At 33.4% G+C, this 27,589-nt stretch overlaps 1 protein-coding gene across 3 annotated transcripts; it reads right to left on the bottom strand.

The window, feature by feature from the left end:
- Positions 1-656: 656 nt before the first annotated feature.
- On the bottom strand, positions 657-27,107 carry LOC130452478 (acetyl-CoA carboxylase). 3 transcript variants are annotated; one of them, XM_056791782.1, is made up of 33 exons: positions 26,882-27,107; positions 25,808-25,924; positions 25,383-25,533; positions 14,255-14,372; positions 13,500-13,748; positions 13,252-13,432; positions 12,346-12,758; positions 12,103-12,273; positions 11,452-11,614; positions 10,911-11,391; positions 9,903-10,006; positions 8,940-9,151; positions 8,632-8,881; positions 7,977-8,200; positions 7,818-7,918; positions 7,153-7,570; positions 6,543-7,054; positions 6,263-6,472; positions 6,054-6,204; positions 5,755-5,991; positions 5,287-5,692; positions 4,989-5,218; positions 4,461-4,574; positions 4,238-4,391; positions 3,900-4,108; positions 3,571-3,835; positions 3,318-3,511; positions 3,122-3,257; positions 2,891-3,068; positions 2,476-2,833; positions 2,102-2,272; positions 1,573-1,716; positions 657-1,504 (listed from the first exon to the last, which is right to left on the bottom strand). In XM_056791782.1, exons 1-33 carry the CDS (start codon positions 26,961-26,963, stop codon positions 1,385-1,387), a joined length of 7,224 nt encoding a protein of 2,407 aa, XP_056647760.1. In that variant the 5' UTR covers positions 26,964-27,107; the 3' UTR covers positions 657-1,384. The 3 variants fall into 3 exon arrangements, with proteins under 3 accessions (XP_056647760.1, XP_056647759.1, XP_056647761.1); XM_056791781.1 differs by lacking the exons at positions 25,383-25,533; positions 25,808-25,924; positions 26,882-27,107 and adding exons at positions 16,565-17,013; positions 21,869-22,060; XM_056791783.1 differs by lacking the exons at positions 25,383-25,533; positions 25,808-25,924; positions 26,882-27,107 and adding exons at positions 16,565-17,013; positions 21,943-22,060.
- Between the last annotated feature and the right edge of the window lie 482 nt (positions 27,108-27,589).

Raw genomic sequence — 27,589 nt, 5'->3', positions numbered from 1 at the left:
TCGTATTAATAAGATTTCTTCCCGCCTACTTCTCGATCATATTCCCTATCATTTCATCATACTCTATTGCTTTCACAATTTCCATTTATCTTAGTTCCTTTCTGTATTTATTAGTCCAATTAAATCAGTATTTCATTCCACCATCTGAAAGGAAAACCTGTATATTCCAAATATAGGTAGACTTTATGATACGTTTGAAGTATTTATAGTTAGAAAAATTTGAATTCTGTTTTGGTGTAGAAAACAACCCCAAAAATCATTTTTTCATTTATTGCAAGTCTTCGGAAGCTACGATTACTCTTATTAACCGAAAATTGATAAATAACTGAATGGTATGTGGCCTTTTTGATACGTCACATATACAATATTTTTTCATGACGTCACGTCATAAGCATATTTTTTCTATGGCTCGTTTGACCGAATTTACACCCCTTTTTTAAATGATACCACCCGCGCATAATGGCTTCGCTACTTATATACCTACATCTCGTTGAATCTTGTATCGAGCCATAACGATGTAGTTGGTAAGGTCGTCGTAGTGCTCAATTTCCAACAGGGAGATCGGAGTTTTGACACCTCTAATTTTATTTTTAAATAAGCCACTTACTCTTAGTCCAAACAAACTCACACATACAGGTGAATCTAATAAAAAGTCATTTTTCCATTTATTTATATTTAACAAAATATTTATCAACAATAATCTTTGTAACTAGACGTTGTTCAGAAAATAAATAACAACAAACAATCATTTGAAAGAAATAATAATAAAGGAATTCCAAAACAAGAAGTTTTTAATTTATTTACAATTTATTGAATAAATTTGATCGATTTTTATATGAATACGGCTTTGAGATTTTTTTAAAATTGTCGTAAGTGTTGATGAATAATAAACAAATCAAATAAATTATGCAATTCCTTATGAAGAAATGAAATCCGATCATCGTTTAAATTTTAACAAAAAATAAAAAATTTTTTTGTGCCATATACCACAGAAAAAATCATTGATAGACATCCTGAAATGTAATAACATAAAAATTTGTTGTGTACTGATGTCTGGAAAAATTCACATATATTAAAGCTTCAGTGTTAATTATTAAAATTCTTTAATATGGTAATCATGACAGTTGATATATTGTGTATTTAATCACATAGCCCTTTTCAATAAAAAATCGAAAATATTCAGTTTTAAACTTATTTTGGTTGTAAAATTGGATTAATGGAAAAGAAGGAGTTTAATTGAGTGAAGGTGTGGAGATTCTTACAAAAATATACATTACATTCTTTTAATATCAAAAATTTAGCACCTTTCGACCAACAAAGGCAAATTGGGCTATTTTTACAAAGCCCATATCAAAAAAATCTCCATATAAGATATAAAATTGTGTTAATCGATATTTTCTAAGGAGCCTAATAGAGATAATGTTCGAATCACTTCTGCCTTTTGATTGTCACTCAATTTTTCGATAATTGCTACTACAGCATCCAAAGCAACATCAGGACAATCCTAAAACAAAATATTATAATAATATTAATAAATAACGGTGGGGGAGGGAAATATTCAACGATTCTTACATCTAATGTCGATTTTATTTTATTTATAACTGCATCTTTTTTTACAGCATGTATATTGTGATTTATAATAGATTCGTCGGCGTTCTTTGCCAATTGTTCTTCGATCCATTGAACCACAACTTCGTTTTTATCCCATTTGTATCCCTAAAATCGAAAATATATAACTCTTTATATATATACGTTGAAACTAGAAAAGTTTTTTTTAGATAAAATACCACTCTCAGCTTATAACTGATAAGACGAGGGTGGGAATACTGATAAACACTGTTATCGGTTTATTTCTGTTAAGGGGATGTTTACGTTACAAATAGGGCAGATAATAAGATCCTAGTAAAACTGCATTCTTGTTGATTTCTATATTAGTACCTAATAAAAGTGGTAAATTTTAAAAAATTCGTTGTTTTATTTAAAAGTTGATAACATGTATAAGGGGTGTAAAAAAATACAGCATATTATTTTAATGAAAACAAAGTAAAAAGATTTTAATACTAAATCTGAAGCATCGAAGACAAAAAAAAAGAAAATTTACCTGTGAAGCGCCTTTGTCTTCAACAAACCATCTTCTTAACATAGCTTCTCCCTGTCCTATCGCTAATTCCGGTTGTACTTCCCTTAGAGCTTTGATAACTCTTTCTTCTAAGAGACGCCTCCTTAACCGCCAGTATAATATCGTCCTTGATTTTCGCCACGGCACTATATCCTGCAAATAAGATATTGAGAATGAACAGTTGACAGTGTCAATGATAATCCCATAGGCAAAAAAAGATTTACAACCCGATCATTTAACTTTTTACTTCTTAGACCCGCAAATTTCAACACAGTAGAAATGAAATTATCATTTGAAGCTAATATATATTATAGTACCTCTAATTTAAAGAATGATGTTAAAGAGTTGAAACTTACATTTATAGCTCCCTTTTCCAACATTTTTACCGGCGTATCGTGTAAGTCAGCAAAATGTACAGATACTTGATGGTACATTGGTAATAAAAAGTTTTCTCTTTGTTGTATTTTCTTTTCGATATCGGCGATTTCTGGTAGCTTAGGTTTTTCTATTGATGCGGTGATACTTGCTGAACGTTCTCTAGGTAACGACGATTGTGATATGCTACCTGAGCGATCGCGCGGCATTTCTCTCGATATTTGAGCCAATTGCTCGTCCAGTTCTTTTACTATGGGATCAATACGATGGATCGCTTTTAATAGATCTTTTTTGCGGAATTTTATTTCTACTGTCCCTTCAGGTTCTAGCACACCACCTCTAAAATATCGAAATCCATTATATGTATATTACGATAATGTGGAAAATATTCAATACCTGCTGTCGTTATCAGCGTACATTTCCATATATCGAGGATTAATTGTTGAATCTACGACTACCCAAGCTCCTCCTCGAAGTTCCGCATTAGGCGGCAGATAAATGATAACTGGTTGTTTATAATGTCTTAACTCGTCTACTATATAAGCTCCGAATTTGACAATTTGTTCGTACATGTCTAAAATAATTCAATAATTAAAAAATATTGACATAATTTTTTTAAATGTTTACCTTTCATTCCACCACTAAATCCTCTCCAATTGGCGAATATTATTAAGGGGATGTCTTCTTTTGCAAAGTCTTTGACAGCCTGTGCTGTTTTGTAAGCTGAATCAGGGAACCAAACTTGTCCAGCTTGAGAAACCGTCTGAAAATACGAGAAGATATATTATCTTAGAATAAAAAGTAATGGTTAAAAATTATATACCTTTGCTTCTGAATCAAAATTGGCAGGATCGGCTGGTAATGTCAATTCCACCGTTCGAGTTTCAACTGCGATTACTCCTACCGGTATACCTCCCAATCTCGCTCGACCGGTTACGACGGTTTGCGCCCACGGTTTCATTACTTCCGACCAAGAACCTTTATCGAAAAATCCGCTTTCCCATATTGTCGGATCATCTATAAAAACATCAGTCGAATGAATATCGTTAAAATTATTTGTGACGAATGAAACTTACTCGGCGATTGTCTACCTTCGATCATCCATCTCGGATCGTAAGGCGTTTTCGTCGGGGTAAAAGTAACTTCTCTATCAATCGGATCCACGGAATTAATTATTGGAATCGGTGAAATTTTATCTTTCGGTATATAAGAGAGCCATTGTAATATGGTGTAAATACCCTCAGAATCGGTTTGTTCGGTTTTGTAGCTCACACCATTATTATGCATAATTTGAATGCCACCAAGTTGATTATTTGATGCATACACTTCCCTTCCGAGGAGCTAAAAATATTACAGAAAGTAATAAAATAAATCTAAAGATACTAGCTTTTTATCTATCATTTACTTTATTTAGAGCTGCGTATCCTGTAAGGATAATATGAGAATTTTCTATTTGAATGACTCTTTGACCTAAGCGTACTAAATAGGAACCGATACCAATTGATCTACAAGAAACCATCGAAATCGTAACGATTTCTTCGTAAGCACACGACGTTTCTCCAGCTATTAAACCGGCGTATTTTAAATTTTCAACGCCGATTCCGTCTTCTTTACCTGTAACAAAAATCACAGATTGATTTACTATATACTACTGTATAATATGGATTGATTAAACACGTTTGCAGTATTGCGAAAAGAATTTTTTTTAATGAGAGAACTGAAGCAATAGATCGAAAAATGTACCTATAACATCTGTTATTTTATAACGAGATTCGCCTTCATCTTCTATGAGAACAGCTCTAACCGAATTGGTGGTACTAACTTTGGCATAATCTTCTGGGGTTAGATACAAATATCTAAAACCTCTGTCGGGTTCTTTATTATCTTCCCACGCAACCTACAAAACAATATACTATAATTCATTCAATACGGATACTTTATTTGTTAGTAAAAACTAAAACTGTACCCTAAATACTGCTTTCACTTCTTCTGCCAGTCCTATTCTAGCTCCAGAATTAGCTGCGAGATATATCATGGGAATTTTGCATTTTCTAGCTATTTGACTGGCAAATGCGTATACCTGAAATTGTACAAAATATTTTGAACTCTGTACAACAAATCTATCCACTCGATACACTATTAGTATTTATTGGCTATAAACCAAATTATCAAACACCACCACCAGCTTTTACAAAAATATAAAATACGATATTTATTACTCGACTAATCTTTGGTGTATTTAAAACAATTGATTTGCAGCTGAAAGGTGGCAAAAGTGAACGTGATTAAAACAAAATCAATAATATCGACCTTTGTGGGTAAACTTAAAATTTAATTTTAATTTCACTAAGGGGTTTGAGGATCTCTAAAATTTTAATTTTTCTCAATGGGTAATGCAAGAAGAATTGATCACCATCAACAGGGAGAAGTTCAACCAATGCTATCAGAAGTTCTTGCAACAATGAAAATATATAGAGAGAATAATGTATATTACCTTATCTTCTCTTGGTCCAAAAGATCCAATTAAGTAAGTAACATCGTTGGCAATAACGATGATTTCTCTACCAGAAGGATATTCCGGAGTATAAAGTGTAATTCTCCAAGCAACCATACCGACGTTATTTTCACCAGGTACCCTTTTCTGTTCCAATAATCTCGATTCAGTTTCCGGATCTAATATCAATTCCACACAATCCATCAGTTTATCGGGAATTTTTATATTTTCTGTATATAAATAAAAAAAAGAAAATATATATATAATAATTATTGTTAATTTCCAAAGTTACACTTACCATTCAGCCTCTCTCGCGTATATTTTTTCCAATGCAAATCTGTCATTTGTCTAAACATATCTGGATAATCATAAACGTAAGTTGTGCCTATAGATTGCGCCTGGAATCTCTTCTGTTGTAAATAATCCTTTGGTATATAAGGTGTGGATATCGGTAAACCGTGTAAGGGTCCCTGTTTGTTTCCGTACGCTTGGAATTTAATTATACCCGTTTCTGGATCAGTTGCTTCCGTATACATACTAATATCCAAAAAATATCCGCTGTCGTTAGCTATATGAAGACGAATTTTAGAAGTAGCGGCATTTGGGAGAGGTCTAATTGTCAAATTTATTTCTGCTTGGAGAACTCTAAGTTTCCAAAGACGAGGGCCGTATCGCATCACGAGGTTCGTAACTGCTTCTTCGATCTACAACGTATCAAAAGAAAAGGAAAAAATTACAACTAAATTTAATTTTTTTTTCTTTTTACCTTCGCTGGATCCATAATAACTGTAGGTATGAACGTGAGGAAAATATGATTGCAATCAGTTCTTTTAGAATGGGGATGAGAAAAGGCGATTTCTAATTCGTCCATCGCTTCTAACATAACACGTTCCCCTTCGTTCTGTAGATATTCGAAAGAAGCTTCTTTGGTTATTAGATCCGAATGTCTGATGATAGATCTTATGAAAAATCGATAATCCATAACTTCTTTTCCTCCAGCTCCCTTTAAATAAAACAAATCGTATTTAGTTTTAAGAATAATTTTTATTGTAGCTATTTATTTACCTTGGCTTTTCCAAGATACAGGTGCATTTTTTGGTTAGATGTAGGCAAAGCTTCCAATTGATACGATCTCATTCTATTCATTTCTAATTGGTAAGCTGAAGCTGGTTCTAAATGTCTGTATATCCTATCTTCTACAAATCCTTCTCTGGCTCTGTTCAAATTGAAAATATCGTTGAAACCTCAAAATGTTAAATTGTTAAATTATTTACCTGTATGAAAAGAATTTTGGAGACTGTTTGTGTTTGAGTGGTGAAAATGTAATTCTTCTAATATGGCGCGATATAAGTTCGTCCTTATGTCTTGCACACCAAGCTGCAAACATTTTACTCATAGATGAATCGTCTTTGTCCCCTTCATCTTTGATACAAATCATCAAAATGTGAACTGGTTCTTCAATGATTTTTTGATCGGTACTCGGTCTAAACAATTTTTAGAAAGCGAATTTTAATAATAAACGAAAATTCTTGTGATAAAAAACAATTTATATACCTTCGGGCTTCTAAAGATAAACTGACATTTATCGAAGTGCTGTTTCCTCTCGATTCTGATCCGCTTTCCACGGCATTTAAATCTTTCGCCGAAATGGTCGCAGGACTAGCAAAATCTTCTATGAGATCGAAAATTTCGTCTGCGCTTTGTTCGAATTGTTGGAAATTTTCAAAAGCTGCCATACAACCGGTCCTATGGAAATTATCCACAATTTTCAATTCGTTTTCTGATTCCAAAGTCTCTTTTGTAGTTTCCATAGCCGAACTTAATTTGACCAATCTATTAGGATGTGAAGGTGGTAGAGTAAACGTGAAATGTACAAGTGGCACTTCTCCGCTCAGTTCTAAATGTTGTAAACAATTGATATCGTAACTAGTATAAGCTCTCCTGACGTATACTTCTAAAGCTGCGTTACACACTGCCCGGTTAGTGTGATAAAAGAAATCATGGAGAATATCGAAGATTGAAGTTTCTGATACTATTAATTTTTGAAGGTTTTCTGGATGGAATTCCTGAGTGAATTGAAAAAAAAACAGTATGTAAATTAAATTTGTAGCCAATTCAAAACAAAAAGAATAATAAAAATTGGACAATATATATCGCATCTTACCTGTCCGTACATATCGACAGCAGACAAGAATATACTTTCCATCTGATTGTGCCTCAATTCATAAGCGGGTTGGTGTGCGGCAATTAAAACTTGTCTCGCTCTCAAAGCCACTCTGGAATGTTCACTTCTGTTTAAAGATGTTAATTCAGTTAGACAACTGGCCAATTCGTCGGTTAAGCCCGGTTCGTTACTCCACAAATGATCGATAAGCATTGTTACTAAAAGATTTTTTTTAGCTACTTGACTGTGCGAAAATATCGTTTCTGTGACAGCTGCCATCTCATCTTTATGTTTGTCACGTAAAAGAGATACGCATTTATCATAGGAACTGTGTTGAAATTGGCTTTCGACTTCGTAGTATTGTTTTAAGAGTTCTTGAACGGCGTGCTTCATACGACCACGAATTCCATTGCGATATCTAATAAAAATATTTAAATCAATAAGACTGCTATTAGAGGCAAATCAGGCGCCAAATATCGATATTTGTGCATAAAATACAAACTTCTTCAATTAAAAAAGAAACGACAATCGAGTTTATTTCACATGTTCAAAAGATCATTTGGGAAATCATGAAAATCATCGAAAACATTAAAATAGGTAGTTTAACTGAAAATTCAGTTCGAAGAACCACACATTCATAAGAAATTATGGTAAAAAAATAATACCTTTGAACCAGTTGTATTATTCCCTCGGTAGCTAAAAAGAACGCATCTCTTTCGGTTCTTTTCGTCATGCTCGCGGCGTGAGTATCAATAACGCTAGCAATCTGAAAATAAAATGCATAATAATATTTTGTTGTCGATTAAAGTTGATACTTTACCAACCTGTTGACTAGGAAACTGCGCCAAAACAGAGGTAATATTTCTTTCGTACAAAGCCATCAATCTCCTAATTTTCTTTTCAACTGCTGTGGGTATGCGTCCCGAAATAGAAGCCATCACTTCTTGCAACTCCAATAAAGGAAGACTCGGATCTCTCAGTGAAGACATGAATTTTTCAATAACTTCCCTCAATCGTGGAGCGTTATAAGGATCGGGTAAACAATAACCTAAAAAGTGATAATACAAAATAAATGAAAAAATATTTGTGTTTATATATATATATATATATATATATATATATATATATATATATATATATATATATATATATATATATATATTTCTTCAATTTCTTAGACCTTTTGATATGTTTATGTTTCTAAATATTCTTGATTTTAGGTCTCTTCTGTTTCAAAATTAGTTTTTTTTATAGTTTTTAAAAGAGAGATCAATTTTGATTTGAATTTATATTAATCTATAAACAAATTGTCAGTGTCAATATCATATTTTGATAAGAGCTTAAAGAAAATTCGAAACGTCAAAATTTATCTTTCTTTTAAAAACTATCAAAAAAACTAATTTTGAAACAGAAGAGACCTAAAATCAAGAACATTTAGATGCATTTATATATTTTATATATTTATATTTTATATTTTACCTCCTAATGTATTTTCTAAAGCTGCCCTGTAACTATTATGAACGCGGTTCATCTTTTCGGGTACTACCGGTTGCGAAACGTCCAATTCCGGAAAAGGTCCTTTGTACAATACCGCTTTCGTTACTAAACTAGGATCGTCCAGGTCCAGGGACGCTATAATAGATCCTGCATCTAAAACAGCTCCCGGTCGTTTAACGTACGTCACTAAACCAGATTCAGCTGCCGTCAACGTCATCACCATTTTCATTACCTAGAAATCGTTAAAAATACAATTAATGACATATTTGTACGTAGATATATCATATTACCTCAATTTCGGCATAAGCTTGTCCTTTATTAACGTGCCCACCGTCTTCTATAACATATCCGATGAGTTTACCAGCAGATGGTGATCTCAAAATTGTGGGATCGTTTTCTTTTTCGAAAACGCAAGTTTGGTTACCGATAACTATTCGATATCTATCAACTTCTTCTTTCATGTAGGTAGTAAAAGAGGCTCCATCGACAGATAATAATATTCCTAAAAAAATTCGTATATTATATAGGTATTTTCCATAACAAAAGACATGTTTAATGAGTGGATCCCAAAGAAATATACTTTTGTGGGTAGTGGGTAGCTTTTAGGACAACCTCGGGAATGGCACTGCAGGTAATAACAGGCATAACACCAATAGATCAAATGATTACCGAAATAAACTACATACGCGACAACAACGAGAACGATCAAAACAGCAGAGCCAGAGGAAGAACTCTAAGAACGTGGCAAAAAAAAGGGAAAAAAACAACGAAAACGTAGTGGACAAAACTATTAATAGGTATTATCAGTTGATGGTAAAATGCGAAAACCTCACAACTGACTACTTCCTAAGCAAGTTTTGTCAGGATATAGAGAGTTGTGAGTTTCCAATACATATACACCGTAGAGCACACTATTTTCAATTGCAGCAAGTGGGAGTGGAATAAAAATGAGAACTTCATAGAGACACTAATTGGGAGTAAAATAAATTAGGAGGTAGAGCAAACGATAAGGAAAATCATGTACAAGAAGGAGAAAGACGAACTAAGTCGAGTAAAAGAAAATCACTTACAGGTCTCGAATCCCTAATCATCATGGATGGAAGTAGAAATAGGGAAACTGATCCACTAAATAAGACAGTACCTACCATAGCATTTACGCGGGCCACTTAACTAGTGCGTTCACTAGCTTTGCCCTTTAAAAAATGAATATTTGTTTGTATTAATGTAACTATTATCTTTTTGCTTAAACTTACCTCCATCATTTAATCTATGTATCTCAATTTCTTTAAAAGTACCATTCATTTGTAAGAAGTAGGTATTAGGTCCACTCTTTGTTGCTTGTACTTTATATTTGTTACTAAAAAATGTTAATTCGTTAAAGCAATGAGGGTTTGAAAGTGAAAAATATTGCAATAAAGAAATAATTCCACTCAAAAAATAATTATTTTGAACATTCTATTAGGCGAAGAATAATCTCGACTTTTATTCAATAGTTGTAATGTATTGGGGATTACCAAACGTTTTGATTTGGATAGCTTCTGGTGAAAATGGTAGAAAAAAATCTCAAGCTCCTTTAATACGAGATATGATCAGGAAATTTGGTGAATTATTTTATTAAATTAAAAATGAAAACTAAAATTTGATTCCTTCAAAAACGACTGGAACGTCGTTACTCTGTTCTGTTTTCTCAATGTCAGGAATGGCGTTGAAACGTTTCCCTTTCAATACTTTTAATTTTCAGATAGAATAAGAAGTCCCATGATGCCAATTCTGTAGAGTAAGGCAGATGTGAACGGAAGACTTCCCACAGCCATAAACTCTCCCGTATCAAAATGAACTTCTGGCACAATGTGTTGTCATAATGCATAATAAACTCCTTTTTTCAGATGTTACCTACTTCTAAATAACTTGTACCATTTGTTTACAATCTATCACCATACAGACTTGAACATTTTCTGGCAACTTTTTTTCTCAACATGAAACTTTTGTTCAAGATCCATATTTCACGACAAACACTGACCACAATCTCATTAAAGCGGCTATATTAGCAAACTTACAAGCGAGAATGAATGAGATCAAATTTGTTGCTGCTTGTTTCAACACACGAGGGTATGAGACCACGCTAAATGAAATGATTTTATTTGATCAAATCTCGTATTTGAACATTAACTGGTAGGGTTGTTGCATCTACATATACATAAGAAGTTTTGCTTCCAGGATTAATAAAAAGAGGATAGACAGAAAACGTTTTTAAAACATACCCGTCGTTGATCAGTTCAACTTCTACGACGTTGGTAAGGGTATTAGAGGCCTGGATCTGACCCCTCTCCAAAGACGTTTGAAATTCTTGGAAACAATTTGTGATAGTGATATCGGCGATATGGATCGACCCACACATTACACCCAACATTATATCAGGTTTTTCGGATTGCATTCTTTCCGATATTAATATATCTAACCAAGCCGTGTCTATCGTATTCTCCTGGAAACTTTTCGTTTCCAATAAAGTTATCAAATATTCTACGGTAGTTCTAAAATCACCTCTAATCGATAATTCTTTAAGAGCGATTACTAAATTTTCCCTAGCCTGTTCTCGATTTTCGCCCCACGAAAAGCAGTGGCCGAATTGCGAATCGGCGAACTCGTGCAAACCACCAGACGCCGCTACGGAAAAATAACCCCAAACGTTTTTCGACGAACGGAAATTTAATTCCTGAACGGTTCCGGAACTCGGTTTGAAACCTAAAAAAAAAAAATAATCAATATAATTTGTTTCCATTTTATTAATTTCGATCTGTTAACCTTCGTCCGGATTTTCGGATGTTATTCTTGCCGCGATAACGTGTCCCCAAGGTTGAGGTTTATGTATGGGCTGATCAAAATCTATTTCGGAAATACCCCATGGAGATTCTCCGTATAATAAACGTATATCTTTGATGTAGTGCAATGGTAAACCCATGGCAATCTAAAAAAATAATTTAAATCATTTTTGGTTACAGTAAAAACATTCGCATTATTATTGTCAACAGTAGAAGGGCGCCATTTCGTCGATGCCCATAAAAATGGTTTGACATTCACCTGCGACCAGATATTTGCCTACGTTTTTTCGTGGATGTTCAGCATGTATGCTGCTCTCATAGCTTGGAATTGTATCGATAGATCCAAGGGTGACAGACCCGGTAGGACTTCAAGGGTACTAATTGGAGCAGTACGATTGGATCTTGTGATGCTGAGACACTCGAGTCCAGTACATAATGGTTCAATATGTGAGAAGAGGTTTACCCATTGAGGTGTAAATCCAGTGGAGGATCTCAGGTGAGATTCCGTGTACAACAGAAAGCCCTTTTGCGTGCCCAGAGGCACGGTTGTTTTCGTAGTAAATAGGTTTGGACAAGTATATAAATATAATTGAGACATAAATTAAACAAGTGATCTTTTTAAAAATATACATACTTGCAATTGAGCAGCAGGTAAATTGACGTCAGACACCATTTCCGTACAAGGATGTTCCACTTGAAGTCTAGGATTCAATTCCAAAAAGTAATACTGTCCAGATGGATCATATAAATATTCTACGGTACCAGCTGAGACATAGCCTACCATTTTGGCCAACCTTACCGCAGCCTGAAATTAAGTAAAATTTGCGTTTCTTTGATCTGATATGATCAAATTCAATTAAGATTGATGATTATTTACCCTTTCCATGTCCTCGAAAACTGATGGTTCGGCAATGACGGCGGGAGCTTCTTCGATAATTTTTTGATGTCTCCGTTGAATTGAACAATCGCGACCGAACAAAGATATTGCGTTACCGTACATATCGGCCAAAAGTTGTACTTCTAAATGACGAGCGCATTTAGCCAATTTCATCACGAATATCGGTGAACCGGGAATTTCGGTTTGTACTTGCCTGAACGCCGCTTGAAAGTCATCGGGGTGTTCAACTTTTCTGATACCTTTACCTCCACCGCCTTCTGAAGCTTTTATCATAACCGGAAAACCGATTTTGTGGGCGGCTGCTAGGCCTTCCTCCGCCGTGTGAACGCATCCTTTAGCGAATAATTCCGATGATATTTTTATTTTTTTACCACTATATTGTGCAGTTAGACCTACGACGAACAAGAAATTTATTAGGAATCGATAAAATCCATAGAGTTAATATTAAAGATAGATAGAGCGAGTTTAAGTGGGCACGAACTGACGATAGTGAAAGAAAGAACATCGGTATACCACTCTCTTTCCCTCTCTACTCTATTCGGATTGGATAAGACGTTGAGTGGTGGGAACGTCAAAGAAATTAGAAGCGCGTAGAGAAAGATAATGAGTGGCCAACAGATACTTTTTCCTTCTCTTCCAATAGTACAATTCCGTTTACATTACGATCATTCTATATTTAGTATCTCTATGAAAAAATCTGAAATTATAGAAAATATAATTTATTTTTTGTAATACGACAAAAATATAAAAACAACATTTAAAAAAATATAAAAATAACGTTTAATTAGTTGTAAAAAATTTGATAATTATAAAATTTAATTAGAACAATTAAACCACTATAAATACTGGAAATAATAATTAATTATATATAATGAAGAGACTTACCAGAGCCCGACCAAGGTAAAGTTGGTACTTCGGCTGTTTGTGCTACCAGAGACGAAGCGATTTTATCTCCCAATGCCCACATCGCTTTTTCATTGGGACCGATAAACACGACGTTATTTTTGTGAAGCAGTTCGGGTAATTTCGGATTTTCTGAAGCGTGTCCCCAACCAGCCCACACGGCCTAAAAAAATTGATATCGACGATACGATAAGGCGTGTTTTTACCGTACGATTAGACCCTTATCATACCTGCACTTGACATCTAACCGCTATATCGACGATAAGTTCGACGTTGGCGTAATTGTTGTTATTCGTACCGCCGGGAACGGGAACGTAATGATCGGCCATTTTGATATATTCGGCGTTAGCTTTTAGATCTTCCGGCGTTACCATTACCACGAACCTCACTGCTCTCTCGTTTTTAAACATTTCATACGACCATCGACGAACTGATCTCATGCATTTTACAGCTGCTATTCCATTGTTGGCAATTAGAACCTTTAAATGGAATCGACTCATCAATATAATGATTGTATACGTTTAATTTATAGATTTTTATTTTGCGCGTAAAAGTGGAGAGTTTGCTACGTATTGCAATAGATGCAATAAATCTCCAATGATTCCATATTATAGTTATCGAGAACAGCAGAAAGTTGTTTTGTGAAGCTAATTTTTCACTTAACCATCGATTTCCGCAGAAATATTTTTTTAATATCAATAATAATTATAATAACATAATCTGGTGGGTTTCCAAAATTGAAAGTATAATGGTTAAACCTGTAGATACGTGACCTTCAGTGCAACACCCGTAAGCAAAATTTATTAAATTATACTTTTAATGAAAAATAAATTAATAATCATTATAGTCAATAAATGAAGGATAATTAATTTGTTCGACGCAGAAGACGAATTGTATTTTGCTAAAATAATATCAATGGAACCATATCCCACTAATTTAAGATGATAGTTTTTAAAAATATTTTCAATACGACAGTCGGAATTACCTTATTGATCACTCTGGTACCATTGAATCTCTTTACGAATTCCTCGGGTGTGGCTACAGTAAAATTCTTTTCTTCTTGTCTAGGATGTAGCATAACAGTGCCCTGAGACATACTAGGTCTGTAAAAAATTAAAATCATCTTGTTTTGGTATCGTTATTCGTATATTTATCGAATTTGTCGTTCAAATATAATTGAAAATAAAGAAAGAAATTTTGCAACCATGATACGTTAGATAAAAAAGTGATTGAAGAGATACTATTCCATCGAAAACAAATTCAATATTTACGGACGATATTAAGGTCGATTTACATAGGTCCGTCGGGTCGCAGTTCATTTTTTATTTGTATTCCCACTTACTAGTGGTTTCTCGAAGCCAGATAAATATTGAGTTGATTTTAAACGGTCGAGAATAAGCATTCCACCATTTATTTTCCATCTTTATATATAAAATAATTCTGGTAGGATAGTGCGTATAAAACTTTATTTTTTTTTTGTTGAAAAATCAAATAGTTTAAAAACCGCAAACCTCAGTAACCTATAAATTACGAGGTCTGGCTATTAAATAACGAGACTGGTTACGAAAAAGGGTTTTATCATAAAAATTATTCTACAATCTAATGCTCTCCTTCAATATCTTTCCATACGTTTTTTCTATTGATCGAAGCAGTGCTGGAAGTCTTCTTTGGCGAGGGCCTTTAGGAGCTCTGCTGTTTTTTTTTGCTTTACCGCTTCCATCGATTCAAATCGAGTCCCTTTCGAAGCAATTCTTTTTCTAACCTTTCAAGAAAATCTGAACAGACCCTTTGAAGCAAAAGCTTTTGATCAGGAGTCAGATTTTTTGCACCAACTTTTGTCATGTGTAATTCCTCGTATAAAATTTTTCAAAACTTTTACAGCCTCGGCAATCATCCGGGTGCTCATTCGACGATCTGCACGCACAATTTGGTTGATTTTGGTGACTGTTTCCGGTCATGGGGCGACCTGGGAGCTGGTCATCTTCAGTAATCTCTTCAATAAAGCGTTTACACCGCTCAAAAACACGTGGATGAGATAGAGAATTGTCCCAGTAGGCATTTTGCAACAATTTAAAACACTCAATCCTCAGACGTCACAATATTAGATCATCATACAAGGGAAATAAATATACAATAGACAAATGTAACAACTCATTATCTGATCGCATTTACCCATTAGTCAACCAGGGTAGAAAGTATCGATTAGTTTGCGCACAACAATGAACATGATCCATGTTAGATACCGAACATGGATCAGATCATGATTTAGTTAACCCAATGCTAGTTTCTGAAAAGTCCATTGAATACGCATTCGTCAAAATGAAAAAAAAAACATCGCCTACGAATTTCAACAATGACTTAGACCGTGATTCAAGTCACAAAACTGTACCCGAACTGAGACTACAAGGATTCCACAGAACATCATGGAGTTCACATAAAATTTTGAGAAAAAAATTTAACTCCATAGGAGAGATGCAAATACTAGTCTGGAATAATCGTAAAAAATGCGCGCACATATTTATTTTCAATACCGTTATATTTTTTTTACAGACTAAACAATCTTTATTCAAGCACCCTGTAGAGAAGATCAGTTTCTTAATATTCCAACTCGATTAAAATATTTGTTTTTTTCTTTAATTCCATCGTATCGAAATTAATTTATTTACGATAGTTGAGCAAGAAAAAAAAGCAGTCCAAGGTGACCTTTAATGTCTTTCAAAACATGGAATATTCTTATAATCACATTTGGTTGAGGACAATTAACATTTTACGTCATCTAATTTCTAAATTAGAGATTTTTCTTTAAACATGCACGTTTATTCAAACAATTGTTCTTCGTTTTTTTTAATGGTACCCATAAGAATTACAAAATTACGGTAGAATATTTTTATTTGCCTGCCAAAATATTTTAATAAAAAGTTGTGGTTGCGAAATTTTTTTATGCAAAAGAATGAAAAACATTTCTTGTTAAATAATTGTCGTTCAAATTTTTTGTTACTGGAATCAGTTTTATATAACATCATATTATCTTTCAACAAATATGATACAAGGTTGTGAGAGTAGTCTAGACATACATCAACCAGATTTAATTCATTTAATATTTTCATTTATTTACAATACAATGAAAGGGTGAATTTTTCTGATTATTTTTATTTCATGTAAAAACTCATATGGACTTTGTTAATAAAAGCGATTTTTGTAATACTAAACCACTTGAAATCCCAATTTTTCGACTGATATAATCCATAAAACGGACCAAATCACCAAATTTTTAAATAACGGATACACCACTTACGTTAGAGTGCTAGTTTGTTTGATACGTAGCCGGGTGTTATCTTCGCGGAATTGTTCCCATTTTTCTTCTAAATTCTCACTAGAATTTTCGACGTGCGTTAAAGTGATATCGGGCGGATGTGATACTTCGATTTCGTCATCTCCTTCACCAATTACGAAACGTTTACTATTTCGTCTCCGGAAATTCGCCTTCATTGTTTCATAAATGTAATCACAGTCTTCACAATTATCCTTATTATTTTGTAAATTATCGATATTGTCACACGTAATCAATTCGACTTTACCCGAATTGTCTTTTTTGTTTGTATTATTATCGACGTTTCTATTAAACTGATGTTGATTCGTTATTCCGCGGTAAGAGAAGAAATTGATGATAAAATTGAAATAACCGAAAAAAGTCTTTAACCAATCGAACATCAAATGTGCATAAAAATGTCTCTTTTTATTATACTAATTATATGAAATAAAAATGTCAGATTTTTCATTTAGTTTTGTTATGTGAACTCAACGTGTGCGAAGGTAACACAAATCAATCCAGTTCATCAAATACGTTAACTTTTAATGCCCATATGTTATCTTTCTAAGAACCATTTTCCCTATATTCTCCAACATAATAAATCTTATTCGATTATAATCGGGATAAGCTTTTGTATGGAAAAATATTCAAAGGAACCTGCTCAATCCTTATTGAAATTGGATTTAGACCAATTTCTCTGAAACTCGGCACAATTATAGTTTGAAGCAAGCTGATTAAAAATCTCGATTGGAAGAAATCTCCGCAATAACCCTCAAAAATACCCCTAAATTGTCCGAGGTAGAGCAAGGGAATTGGTTTTGGCTAATTGTTTTGAAACCTGGCACAATGATGGTTCAAGGAAAGTCTCAATGGGCACGAAACCCCATGAGCCTTCCAATTTCCCTAAAAAACCCTCAAAGAGTCCAAGGGTACCATAAGATGAGGGGTTTCGGCAAGTTTTTTTAAAATTGACACAATAGTTTGAAGGAAGCTGATTAAAAGTGTCAATTGGCACGAAATCTCCGCTACACCTTCAAAAATACCCCTAAATTGTCCGAGGGGGAGCAAGGGAATTGGTTTTGGCTAACTGTTTTGAAACCTGGCACAATGATTGTTCAAAGAAACTCTCAATAGGTACGAAATCCCATGAGCCTTCCAATTTCCCTAAAAAACCCTCAAAGAGTCCAAGGGTGCCATAAGATGAGGGGTTTCGGCTAGTTTTTTAAAAACTTGGCACAATGATATTTTGAAGGAAGCAACACCCTCAAAAATACCCATGAATTGTCCGAGGGGGAGCAAGGGAATTGGTTTTGGCTAATTGTTTTGAAACCTGGCACAATGATGGTTCAAGGAAAGTCTCAATGGGCACGAAACCCCATGAGCCTTCCAATTTCCCTAAAAAACCCTCAAAGAGTCCAAGGGTACCATAAGATGAGGGGTTTCGGCAAGTTTTTTTAAAATTGACACAATAGTTTGAAGGAAGCTGATTAAAAGTGTCAATTGGCACGAAATCTCCGCTACACCTTCAAAAATACCCCTAAATTGTCCGAGGGGGAGCAAGGGAATTGGTTTTGGCTAACTGTTTTGAAACCTGGCACAATGATTGTTCAAAGAAACTCTCAATAGGTACGAAATCCCATGAGCCTTCCAATTTCCCTAAAAAACCCTCAAAGAGTCCAAGGGTGCCATAAGATGAGGGGTTTCGGCTAGTTTTTTAAAAACTTGGCACAATGATATTTTGAAGGAAGCAACACCCTCAAAAATACCCATGAATTGTCCGAGGGGGAGCAAGGGAATTGGTTTTGGCTAATTGTTTTGAAACCTGGCACAATGATGGTTCAAGGAAAGTCTCAATGGGCACGAAACCCCATGAGCCTTCCAATTTCCCTAAAAAACCCTCAAAGAGTCCAAGGGTACCATAAGATGAGGGGTTTCGGCAAGTTTTTTTAAAATTGACACAATAGTTTGAAGGAAGCTGATTAAAAGTGTCAATTGGCACGAAATCTCCGCTACACCTTCAAAAATACCCCTAAATTGTCCGAGGGGGAGCAAGGGAATTGGTTTTGGCTAACTGTTTTGAAACCTGGCACAATGATTGTTCAAAGAAACTCTCAATAGGTACGAAATCCCATGAGCCTTCCAATTTCCCTAAAAAACCCTCAAAGAGTCCAAGGGTGCCATAAGATGAGGGGTTTCGGCTAGTTTTTTAAAAACTTGGCACAATGATATTTTGAAGGAAGCAACACCCTCAAAAATACCCATGAATTGTCCGAGGGGGAGCAAGGGAATTGGTTTTGGCTAATTGTTTTGAAACCTGGCACAATGATGGTTCAAGGAAAGTCTCAATGGGCACGAAACCCCATGAGCCTTCCAATTTCCCTAAAAAACCCTCAAAGAGTCCAAGGGTACCATAAGATGAGGGGTTTCGGCAAGTTTTTTTAAAATTGACACAATAGTTTGAAGGAAGCTGATTAAAAGTGTCAATTGGCACGAAATCTCCGCTACACCTTCAAAAATACCCCTAAATTGTCCGAGGGGGAGCAAGGGAATTGGTTTTGGCTAACTGTTTTGAAACCTGGCACAATGATTGTTCAAAGAAACTCTCAATAGGTACGAAATCCCATGAGCCTTCCAATTTCCCTAAAAAACCCTCAAAGAGTCCAAGGGTGCCATAAGATGAGGGGTTTCGGCTAGTTTTTTAAAAACTTGGCACAATGATATTTTGAAGGAAGCAACACCCTCAAAAATACCCATGAATTGTCCGAGGGGGAGCAAGGGAATTGGTTTTGGCTAATTGTTTTGAAACCTGGCACAATGATGGTTCAAGGAAAGTCTCAATGGGCACGAAACCCCATGAGCCTTCCAATTTCCCTAAAAAACCCTCAAAGAGTCCAAGGGTACCATAAGATGAGGGGTTTCGGCAAGTTTTTTTAAAATTGACACAATAGTTTGAAGGAAGCTGATTAAAAGTCTCCAAGGGATCGTAATCCCAAAACGACGATAACATAAGAATTTTTTATTAATTTCCAAAAATTTTTCTTCATATACATCCTTCTATTTTCTTTTTTTCCATAATACCAATTTTTATGACACTTTCTGTCGAAACAAGACAAAAATCTGTTGTAATTCCATATGCATTTATCGCTTTTAACTTTATTATTGTTGTCATCGGCTGTAACGGTAACGTTGGTTCACAAGACAAATCTTTGTATAAAAAATGCTGATATTCTATTGAGCATTACAAGTATTATGTTGCTTTTATATCAAATGATTATAATAATAAGTATGATGACAATGGAATTGTAGTAATTAAATTAATGTAACATTGAAATATGTTTTCTTGAACAATTTCAAAATTTACATTTTAAATAACGATTAGAAATGCTTGCTAATGTTCAAGGCACTTAATCAATCTCACAGACTTTTACGAAACCATCCTTTCAACAACAATAACAGTACAAGCACTCGACAATTAAGTGAATATTTAAAATTGGAGTAAAGAATGAGGATAATTCTTTTATCGAAAAAGTACATTTCATTGTGGATAAAAAATGACGAGACTATCCAATTAAAAGAAGAATAAAACTAGGAACGGTTATCTTCTCGGTACTTTAAGACATGTACAAGGCTGGATTTCCAAAGGCAAATACTTGGACCAAAGGCTGGCGTTAGAGGACCCCTTCAACTACCTAATTTAAAAGAGTAGTCGAGATAACGATTGAAAGGACTCGTAGGGAGAGGATCTAAACTGGAACTAAAATCTAAGATCTTCTTCAATCATTGGAAGACCAACAGAACATTAGCTTGAGACTAGCAGAGGTACTGCGAATCTAACGAGGCTTGAATCAACCTCTTTTTCCCCCGTTTTTCAAATAAAATTATATATGTTGAATATATTATTTTCTACATCGTTTTCTAAAGAAAAATCCATTAAAACTATAAAAATTTTTCAATGTAATTAAAAACCGAAGTAAATAGAAAATAATAACAATTTTATATTATTTAGGGTGACACTGATAAGCGACTAATTATATTTTAACGTTTTGTTTATATATTTTCTCGCGTCGAACAATTAAAAATATTTTCTATACAAAACTTCCATAATTGTACTAATTTGAAATATAATTTATGTGTACCGATAATGATGGTAGTTTCTCCAAAACGTAAACGTTCCACTAATAATAATACATTTTCAAAGTTCGTTTGGCCATCAAACCTGTTCGAATTCATAATTTTACAATCACTTTAACGATATACAGAGTACTGAATTTAAAAACTCCTCATATCTCCTATGTTAATAATATGTAAAAACAGTTCAATTTTCGCCCTCGTATGTGCACTTTGATTTATAAATATGTATTTTCGGTGCAATTATAAGGTAAAAAAATACAATACAAGAAATATACGTTGATAGAGAACTTAAAAACTCTATTAAGAAGAAATAATACGTACTTACACGTTTATTACATCTTCATTTAAACATTTATTATTATTTATGAATATTGCCTTACGCGTATTTGTCAATTTGACGTTTAGATTGTTCTAACCGCGAATTAAACAAATTTTGACAGGCAAAAATAATAACCTGGAAATTAAATTGTCATTCCGACTATTTATTGGGTGAAATTTATAATTCCAATGGATAGATACGTCCACGCAATGGTGTGGAAACAACTTGCAGAATATGAATTATCGAACCTAAGGAAATCCATGAAGGAAAAGCATATTATTCAAGAAAGGACCTGTTTTAAATGCGATACTATGAATCATTCGATTCCTGATTGTCTTTTGGTACACAGGAATTAATTTTTTATCGGTCCATTCTGTTAAACCAGATACTATTGACTATAGTAATATTTTTTACGTTGTATGACCTTTATTGAAATAAATTTCTTTTCTTGATTTTAGGTGTATTTTGATAGAAAATTAGTTTCTAAGAAAAGTTAAAATTTCGGCCTATTTTTATAATTGAATGTATGGTTTTTTTATATTACATGGTTTGTTAATGTTTTATTTTTTTATCGTATTGATGACACGGATATTAAATTTGATAAATTGTCAAAATAAAGTTGTTTATGTATATGTATAAAGCCAGCATAATGACCAGAACTTACGTTCGTATATTTTTATTTCTAATTAAGAGTGTATTTTTTCAATACAAACCTATATACGATTAAAGAAAAACGCAATAGCGAAATATCTATATTAGCAAGCATTACTAAAAAAATAATATTTAAAACGTAATTATTCATATAATTATTTGCATATTATAATACTTGTAAATATAACCTCCAAAATGTTACTTCATACTTTCACATCCTAGTTAAATTTTTTTATACATCACTCTTAATACTTATTTTTACCTAAAACCGAAACCATTTCGTAAAATCACGATGTACGACTATACAAAGCGCCACTGTAAGCTTATACGTTGATATAGCGGAAAACCGAATCTGACCGTTCGTTGTACGCAATTTTTAACAACTGACTAAAAATCTATCAGTCAACATTTTCTGTAGAAAATCAAACAAGTGTTTATAAATGTTAGTTTCAGACACGCGATGAGTAATTTCGCTGTGTCGGTGACCAATGAGAAAATAGAGAGTATAAACAGCGTTGCCATATTAAAAACCTGGAAATCATTGGTTAGGTTAAGTTTCAAACGAGTGAGAAGAAAAATGAAAAATTTGGGCATCAGTACAGGTCATTTTTTCTTTATGTATTACTTTTATTAATACTGGGAAGGAAAAAAAGAAAGAAACATCCATAAAACTCGATATTTTAGTTATTTTAATAGTTGTATAATAATGCAGAAAATCTTGAAATTGTCGTTTTTCCTCAATTTTACAGTGACCCAAATGCTCGTGAATAGAATTTTAAAATCTTTTCACTATCTCTAGTAATATTCGCAGTTTCTTCGTTTATGATAAACATTTTGTATAGGAATTTGGTTGTGTGTATATATTTAAAAATTCCTCGGTGTATGAAAGTTGTAGATCAGTTTTATCAATGAACTATTGAGTTTAATAAAATTGGAAAAATAACTAGTACTTTCTTGTACAAAAATTGACTTGACCGAAAGGTTGAAAATTTTCAATCGTTCTCGGCAACGCTGTACCGAAACGTTAATTCACATTCGGCCTACCAGACTTGCGTCAAAGAATCGAAAGATATCATTAGGCTTACGTTTAGTTAGTTAGAGAAGGGATAATCAATTATCGGCGAATCTAGGAAATGAGGATGTATAAAAATATATTTCCAAATTTTCCAATATCCGTTAGATAAATATAATAAACGCAGTAAAATCAATTTGCAATTTATTGCATTGGAAAAAAGCGAAAAATAAAATATTTCTTACATTAATTTATTGATATTAACGAATTTATTGTAGATTGTGACGATTAGATAAAAAAATTATTATTTTTAGATTCGTAAATTATCATAAATATATACATAGTGACAAAAATATATATTGTATGTTAATAATCAATAGTACAAACAAATGACCAAATTAAATTTTGAATTATTATCAACTCCCTTTCATTATCAAGATAAAAGTGCGTAAATAATTTTTTACCAACTACTACAGTGTAACTTATATATTACCCCTTTTGAAAATAATAATTTATTTATTTAAAAATTTCACGAATCAATCTTTATCGTCTAATATCCCGTAATGTAATGTAACGCCACTGAAGTTTAATACTTTTTTACAGGTAATAATAATAAATACACACATTTGGTATTCGATAAAAATACCATGAACGTATACAAACAACGTTGCCGATTATAAATAAAAATCCGCTACTATAATACCAATATGTTTTAACAGCTTCATTCTAAACACGTTGACTGCCGTGCTTGATTGCAAATTTTAATGGTGCTGTTGAATTTTATGGGGAAGTTCAAGTTCATGATTGTTGTCGTACACAGCGTGACCCCCTACGGGGTTTCCCCATCGAACATAGACGGAGATTATTCTTAAAATTGAATTATTTTCTTGCATAATTGGTCGCTAGTAAAATAACTTGAATACGTAAATATATATATATAATTGGAGAGGTTGTTTGGTTAACATTCCTGTTACCTCCTCTCGCCGAGACCGTGTCGAGAAACGCCTGGATCGGACATCAAAATAGACGGCGAGTAATAACTGACTTATTGCTTTTGTAAAATTGATTTACGTAGAACAGGCGTTATTCTTCCGTGGAACGATCCATTGTAACTGAATTTACAAAAACCGAGTACAGCGTAAGAGCTGTACTGCATACTTCTACGCTAGTCCGGTTACGGAAGTGAAACAATTTATGGCCCACCCTGTATTACACGAGGTATACTTTAATAAACTTTTGCACTTTTTTAATGGACAACTTAGTAATTGTGACTTTACTCTTGATATAATTAAATAGGGTTTACTCGTATGTAAAGGCCGTTCGTTTTAATTTTGGAAATAACAATATTTGAAACACACACACACACACACACACACACTATTAAATATTGCATGTATTATTTCTTCTAAAGCAGTCGAAGATCGTCCAGCGGGTCGCTTCCGGCCCTTGGGCCGTATCAATAAGGCCCGCGATCGCAATGTGTCACAGAAAGAAGAATCGTGATTTTTAGAGTTTTTAGACTTTCTTCGATGTTTTAAATAGTCGTATTCTCAAGTTTACGGCTTTGTAACTAAATTAAAACAGAAAATATCAGGGAATTTTGTGGGATTTCGTTATATAATTCAACAGGAATCATTGGCAACCAAACATTTAAAAATGGACCATGTCATGCAAACTACAATTAAAATTGTGAATTGTATAAATCAACGACAGTTCAGGCAATTTTTACAAGATTTGAACGAAAAGTTTTCCCTTATTTTACCGAAGTCTGTTGGTTTCATCGAGGAGTAGTTTTAGAAAGATTTTTTGCATTGCGTGACCCTATTCAAGCTTTCATGTTAGAAAAAGGCAAACCAATTGATCATGACGATGACTGGTGGATTGATTGTGTCTTTTTGGTACATATGACTGATCTGAATATAAAGTTACACGGTAAAAATCTGATTATCACTCAAATGTATTCATATATTCAAGCCTTCGAAACAAAGTTGAGGCTGAGGTGAAAAATCAAACTTTGGACCATTTCTCTCATTTAAAATCATTTGGCACAGCGAACCAAAAAAAAAAATTGGATGAATATTCTCAACTCAATCGTTTTGAAGACTTCCACAAAATGAATGAAATGGAATTCCCACTTTTTTGAAGTTTCACAGGCACCAGTTCATTTGCAAAAGGAGTTGATAGATCTTCAATCGGACAGATTAACCTTTTATACACAATATTTAAAGAGTTTGGATAATTACCCGGAATTTAAAAAGCATTATTTGGCCCAGCTACAAATTCAAAATTTAATATTGCAAAATTGAGTTTGACACGTTTGTTCTAGATTATTTGGTAGAAGTTATACTTCACATTGAGTACCTATCGTTTTTAAATAAACACGAAGTTCATTTTTTCTAGCAAAGAAAAAGTGGATTTTCCAATATATCGATAAATTTGTTGTAATGATTGTTTGTTTTGCGATTAAATTGATATATGGTGATGAGATTACTGTAAAACTGAAATAAACAAATTATTTCTACTCGTAACATATTTACGTTGCATGATTATATGTACGCGAAGTATTTCTATGTCAATATGACAAATCAAATAGTTACTACGAGAAAAATAATATATCTGAGTACACGAAACGTAATTATTTCATTTATTTTAATTGCTTAGCCGATTTATATGATTTTAATATGACTTACTTGAGTTTTCGTCTTTTTTCTAACAATTCTTGTTTGGCCGCTGCGCTCCATCCCAAAGTTGAGTAACCTCCTTGTCCGTCAGATGGTGCTGCCGGAGGGGGACTGTCTAATTCATCGTTTTGCAAGAATACGTCTTTCTCTTCATCGTCACCTAATAAAAATACTTATGGGGTCAACCAATTATTGGAACTAAAGGGTGGAAATGACCCCTGGTTTCCTTTTCATTAATTTTTCTCACGTTAAACTCATCATCGACTTTGATAGCGGCCAGTTTGGAATTAAAGTCTGAATTATTAAATTTCATCTGCCACTCGATATTACTGTTGTTGTTTAACAACAGATACAACTTAAACGCGAAGATGGAAACATTGAAATGGATGAAAATATATAAAAGGTTTAGAAGCTGAAATGTTCATGTTTCTTACCAATTATCCACTGTCCGTTTTCTTGCACATTATTTTCGTCCATTGTAGTTTTTAGGTTATGTTCATTCAGTTGCTGTTCGGAAGAAGCCAGGTTTTTACTTTGTACGATATATTTTTCTAAAAAAAATACACGATCTTTCAGCTTTCAGATGTTTTTTATTTGATTTGATACTCGTACAGCAAAGAAAAAGTCACATCTCATTCAAAATCGAAAATCGCCGTTTCTATGTAGCTTGGCAATTTATCTAGATTATACAGACTTATTTGAAAATTGATCTAATTCAAATAAGAAAGATTACGGATCAGCTAATTTCAAATCAGTTCAGAAATAACGAATTTTAGAAAGTATCTAAGAATTGTTTCTGTACACCTGACCTACCACAGTGAACCTTAATCTACCTCAAAGAATTTGCAGCTCAATTTAGTAACGTAAATATTTTTTTAAACAAATGGTTAAAATCGGTGAATAACTTCAGATATTACACACGCTTTCCCAATTTAATTGAGACCCTGTATAATGAATCTTAAGTATTGAGGAATTATATAACTTCATACATAGGAAATGCGGACCAAAAATAAACACGATTATAGATTTGTAGGACCTCTGCGGGTCAAATATTTTGTATAAATGCGTATCATGCATGCTCATTATGAATTTAATTAGTACGTTATGAGGATTTTGAAAACACAATAGAATTTATTTGATTTGTAAGTAAGAAATTTATTACGGTTCAAATATATATTCTTCCCATCAGGATCTATCCTTAGCAATGCATATGGTCCAGGATACATGCCGAGACGATAAAAAATGATCCATTATCACATCGCCAGATCAATTCTACTCGAACAGAAATTAAATGGCACGAAATTCGATGAAATGTTTCAAAGGAAAGAAACAAAATGCCAGAGACAATAGTATGATAAAAATAAATCCAATAATTAAAAAAAAAGGAATACATGGTTAACATTTTATCAAGTGACGAAATTATTTAAAAAAATATACTTATGTTAATATAATTGCGGGGATATGTTAGCTCCGCTTAAATTTGAATAAAATTTTCGTTGTGTACTTACTTTTTACATGAAAAAATTTAAAAATAAAAATTCGTAAAATTAATCCGAAAATTGTAAATACCGATAAAATTCTTATCCACATCCACAACGACGCGGGCACAACTACAAACTGAATAAATCAAATGTAAAATATCATCGAGTATCGATAATCAAAATTGACCTTGCAAATAGGACTGTAGTCCAAAATATCCTTGATTGACTTTAGGTTGGTAAGATCAAAATGTAAAAACGTGTTCGTTTAGTGATAACTGGCGATATTGTGTTGGAAAATCATATGGTAATCGTATGTACATTCAATATTTTGTTTATTGATAAGGTATTGGTTATCGTTCGAAAAGAAATTAATTGAATAATGAATTTCACATTAATAATCATCAAAATGAGATACCGAGACGGGGAACCGAATGATTTTTATTTGATCCTACGTACAAATTAGAGACGATCGATTGTAGTCATGAAGTAGCTCCTGGATTTTGTTATTTCATTTTTTTCCTTCAAGTTCCTTTAAGTCATAGAAACAGTCTCTAATATTTCGAGCACTCGATTATTTTCTTCATTTCTGCGAATAATTAATCGCCCTCTGGAAAACAGAACGGTTCTGGTACGATGAAAAAATATTCACCAAATTATTCTTTATATCCTTGAGTATTTATTCGTCTATATAGTTCATTAGATTTATTCATGACGTCTTCCACTTGATTATTTATG

The sequence above is a fragment of the Diorhabda sublineata genome, chromosome 1 (assembly GCF_026230105.1).
Source record: "Diorhabda sublineata isolate icDioSubl1.1 chromosome 1, icDioSubl1.1, whole genome shotgun sequence".
Taxonomy (NCBI): Eukaryota; Metazoa; Arthropoda; class Insecta; order Coleoptera; family Chrysomelidae; genus Diorhabda; species Diorhabda sublineata.
Note: the sequence above shows the minus strand (reverse complement) of the source record. Positions and strands in the feature narration are given on the sequence as shown.

What these genes read in the sequence shown, in the direction of transcription:
- LOC130452478 (XM_056791781.1), bottom strand. Translation starts at nt 16,980, where the DNA reads ATGTTCGATTGGTTAAAGACTTTTTTCGGTTATTTCAATTTTATCATC. An exon ending in TTTTCGAGGACATGGAAAGG is followed by an intron (nt 12,274 to 12,345) that starts GTAAATAATCAT and finishes ACTTAATTTCAG; the next exon opens with GCTGCGGTAAGGTTGGCCAA. An exon ending in GTTGAACTGATCAACGACGG is followed by an intron (nt 10,007 to 10,910) that starts GTATGTTTTAAA and finishes AACATTTTTTAG; the next exon opens with TAACAAATATAAAGTACAAG.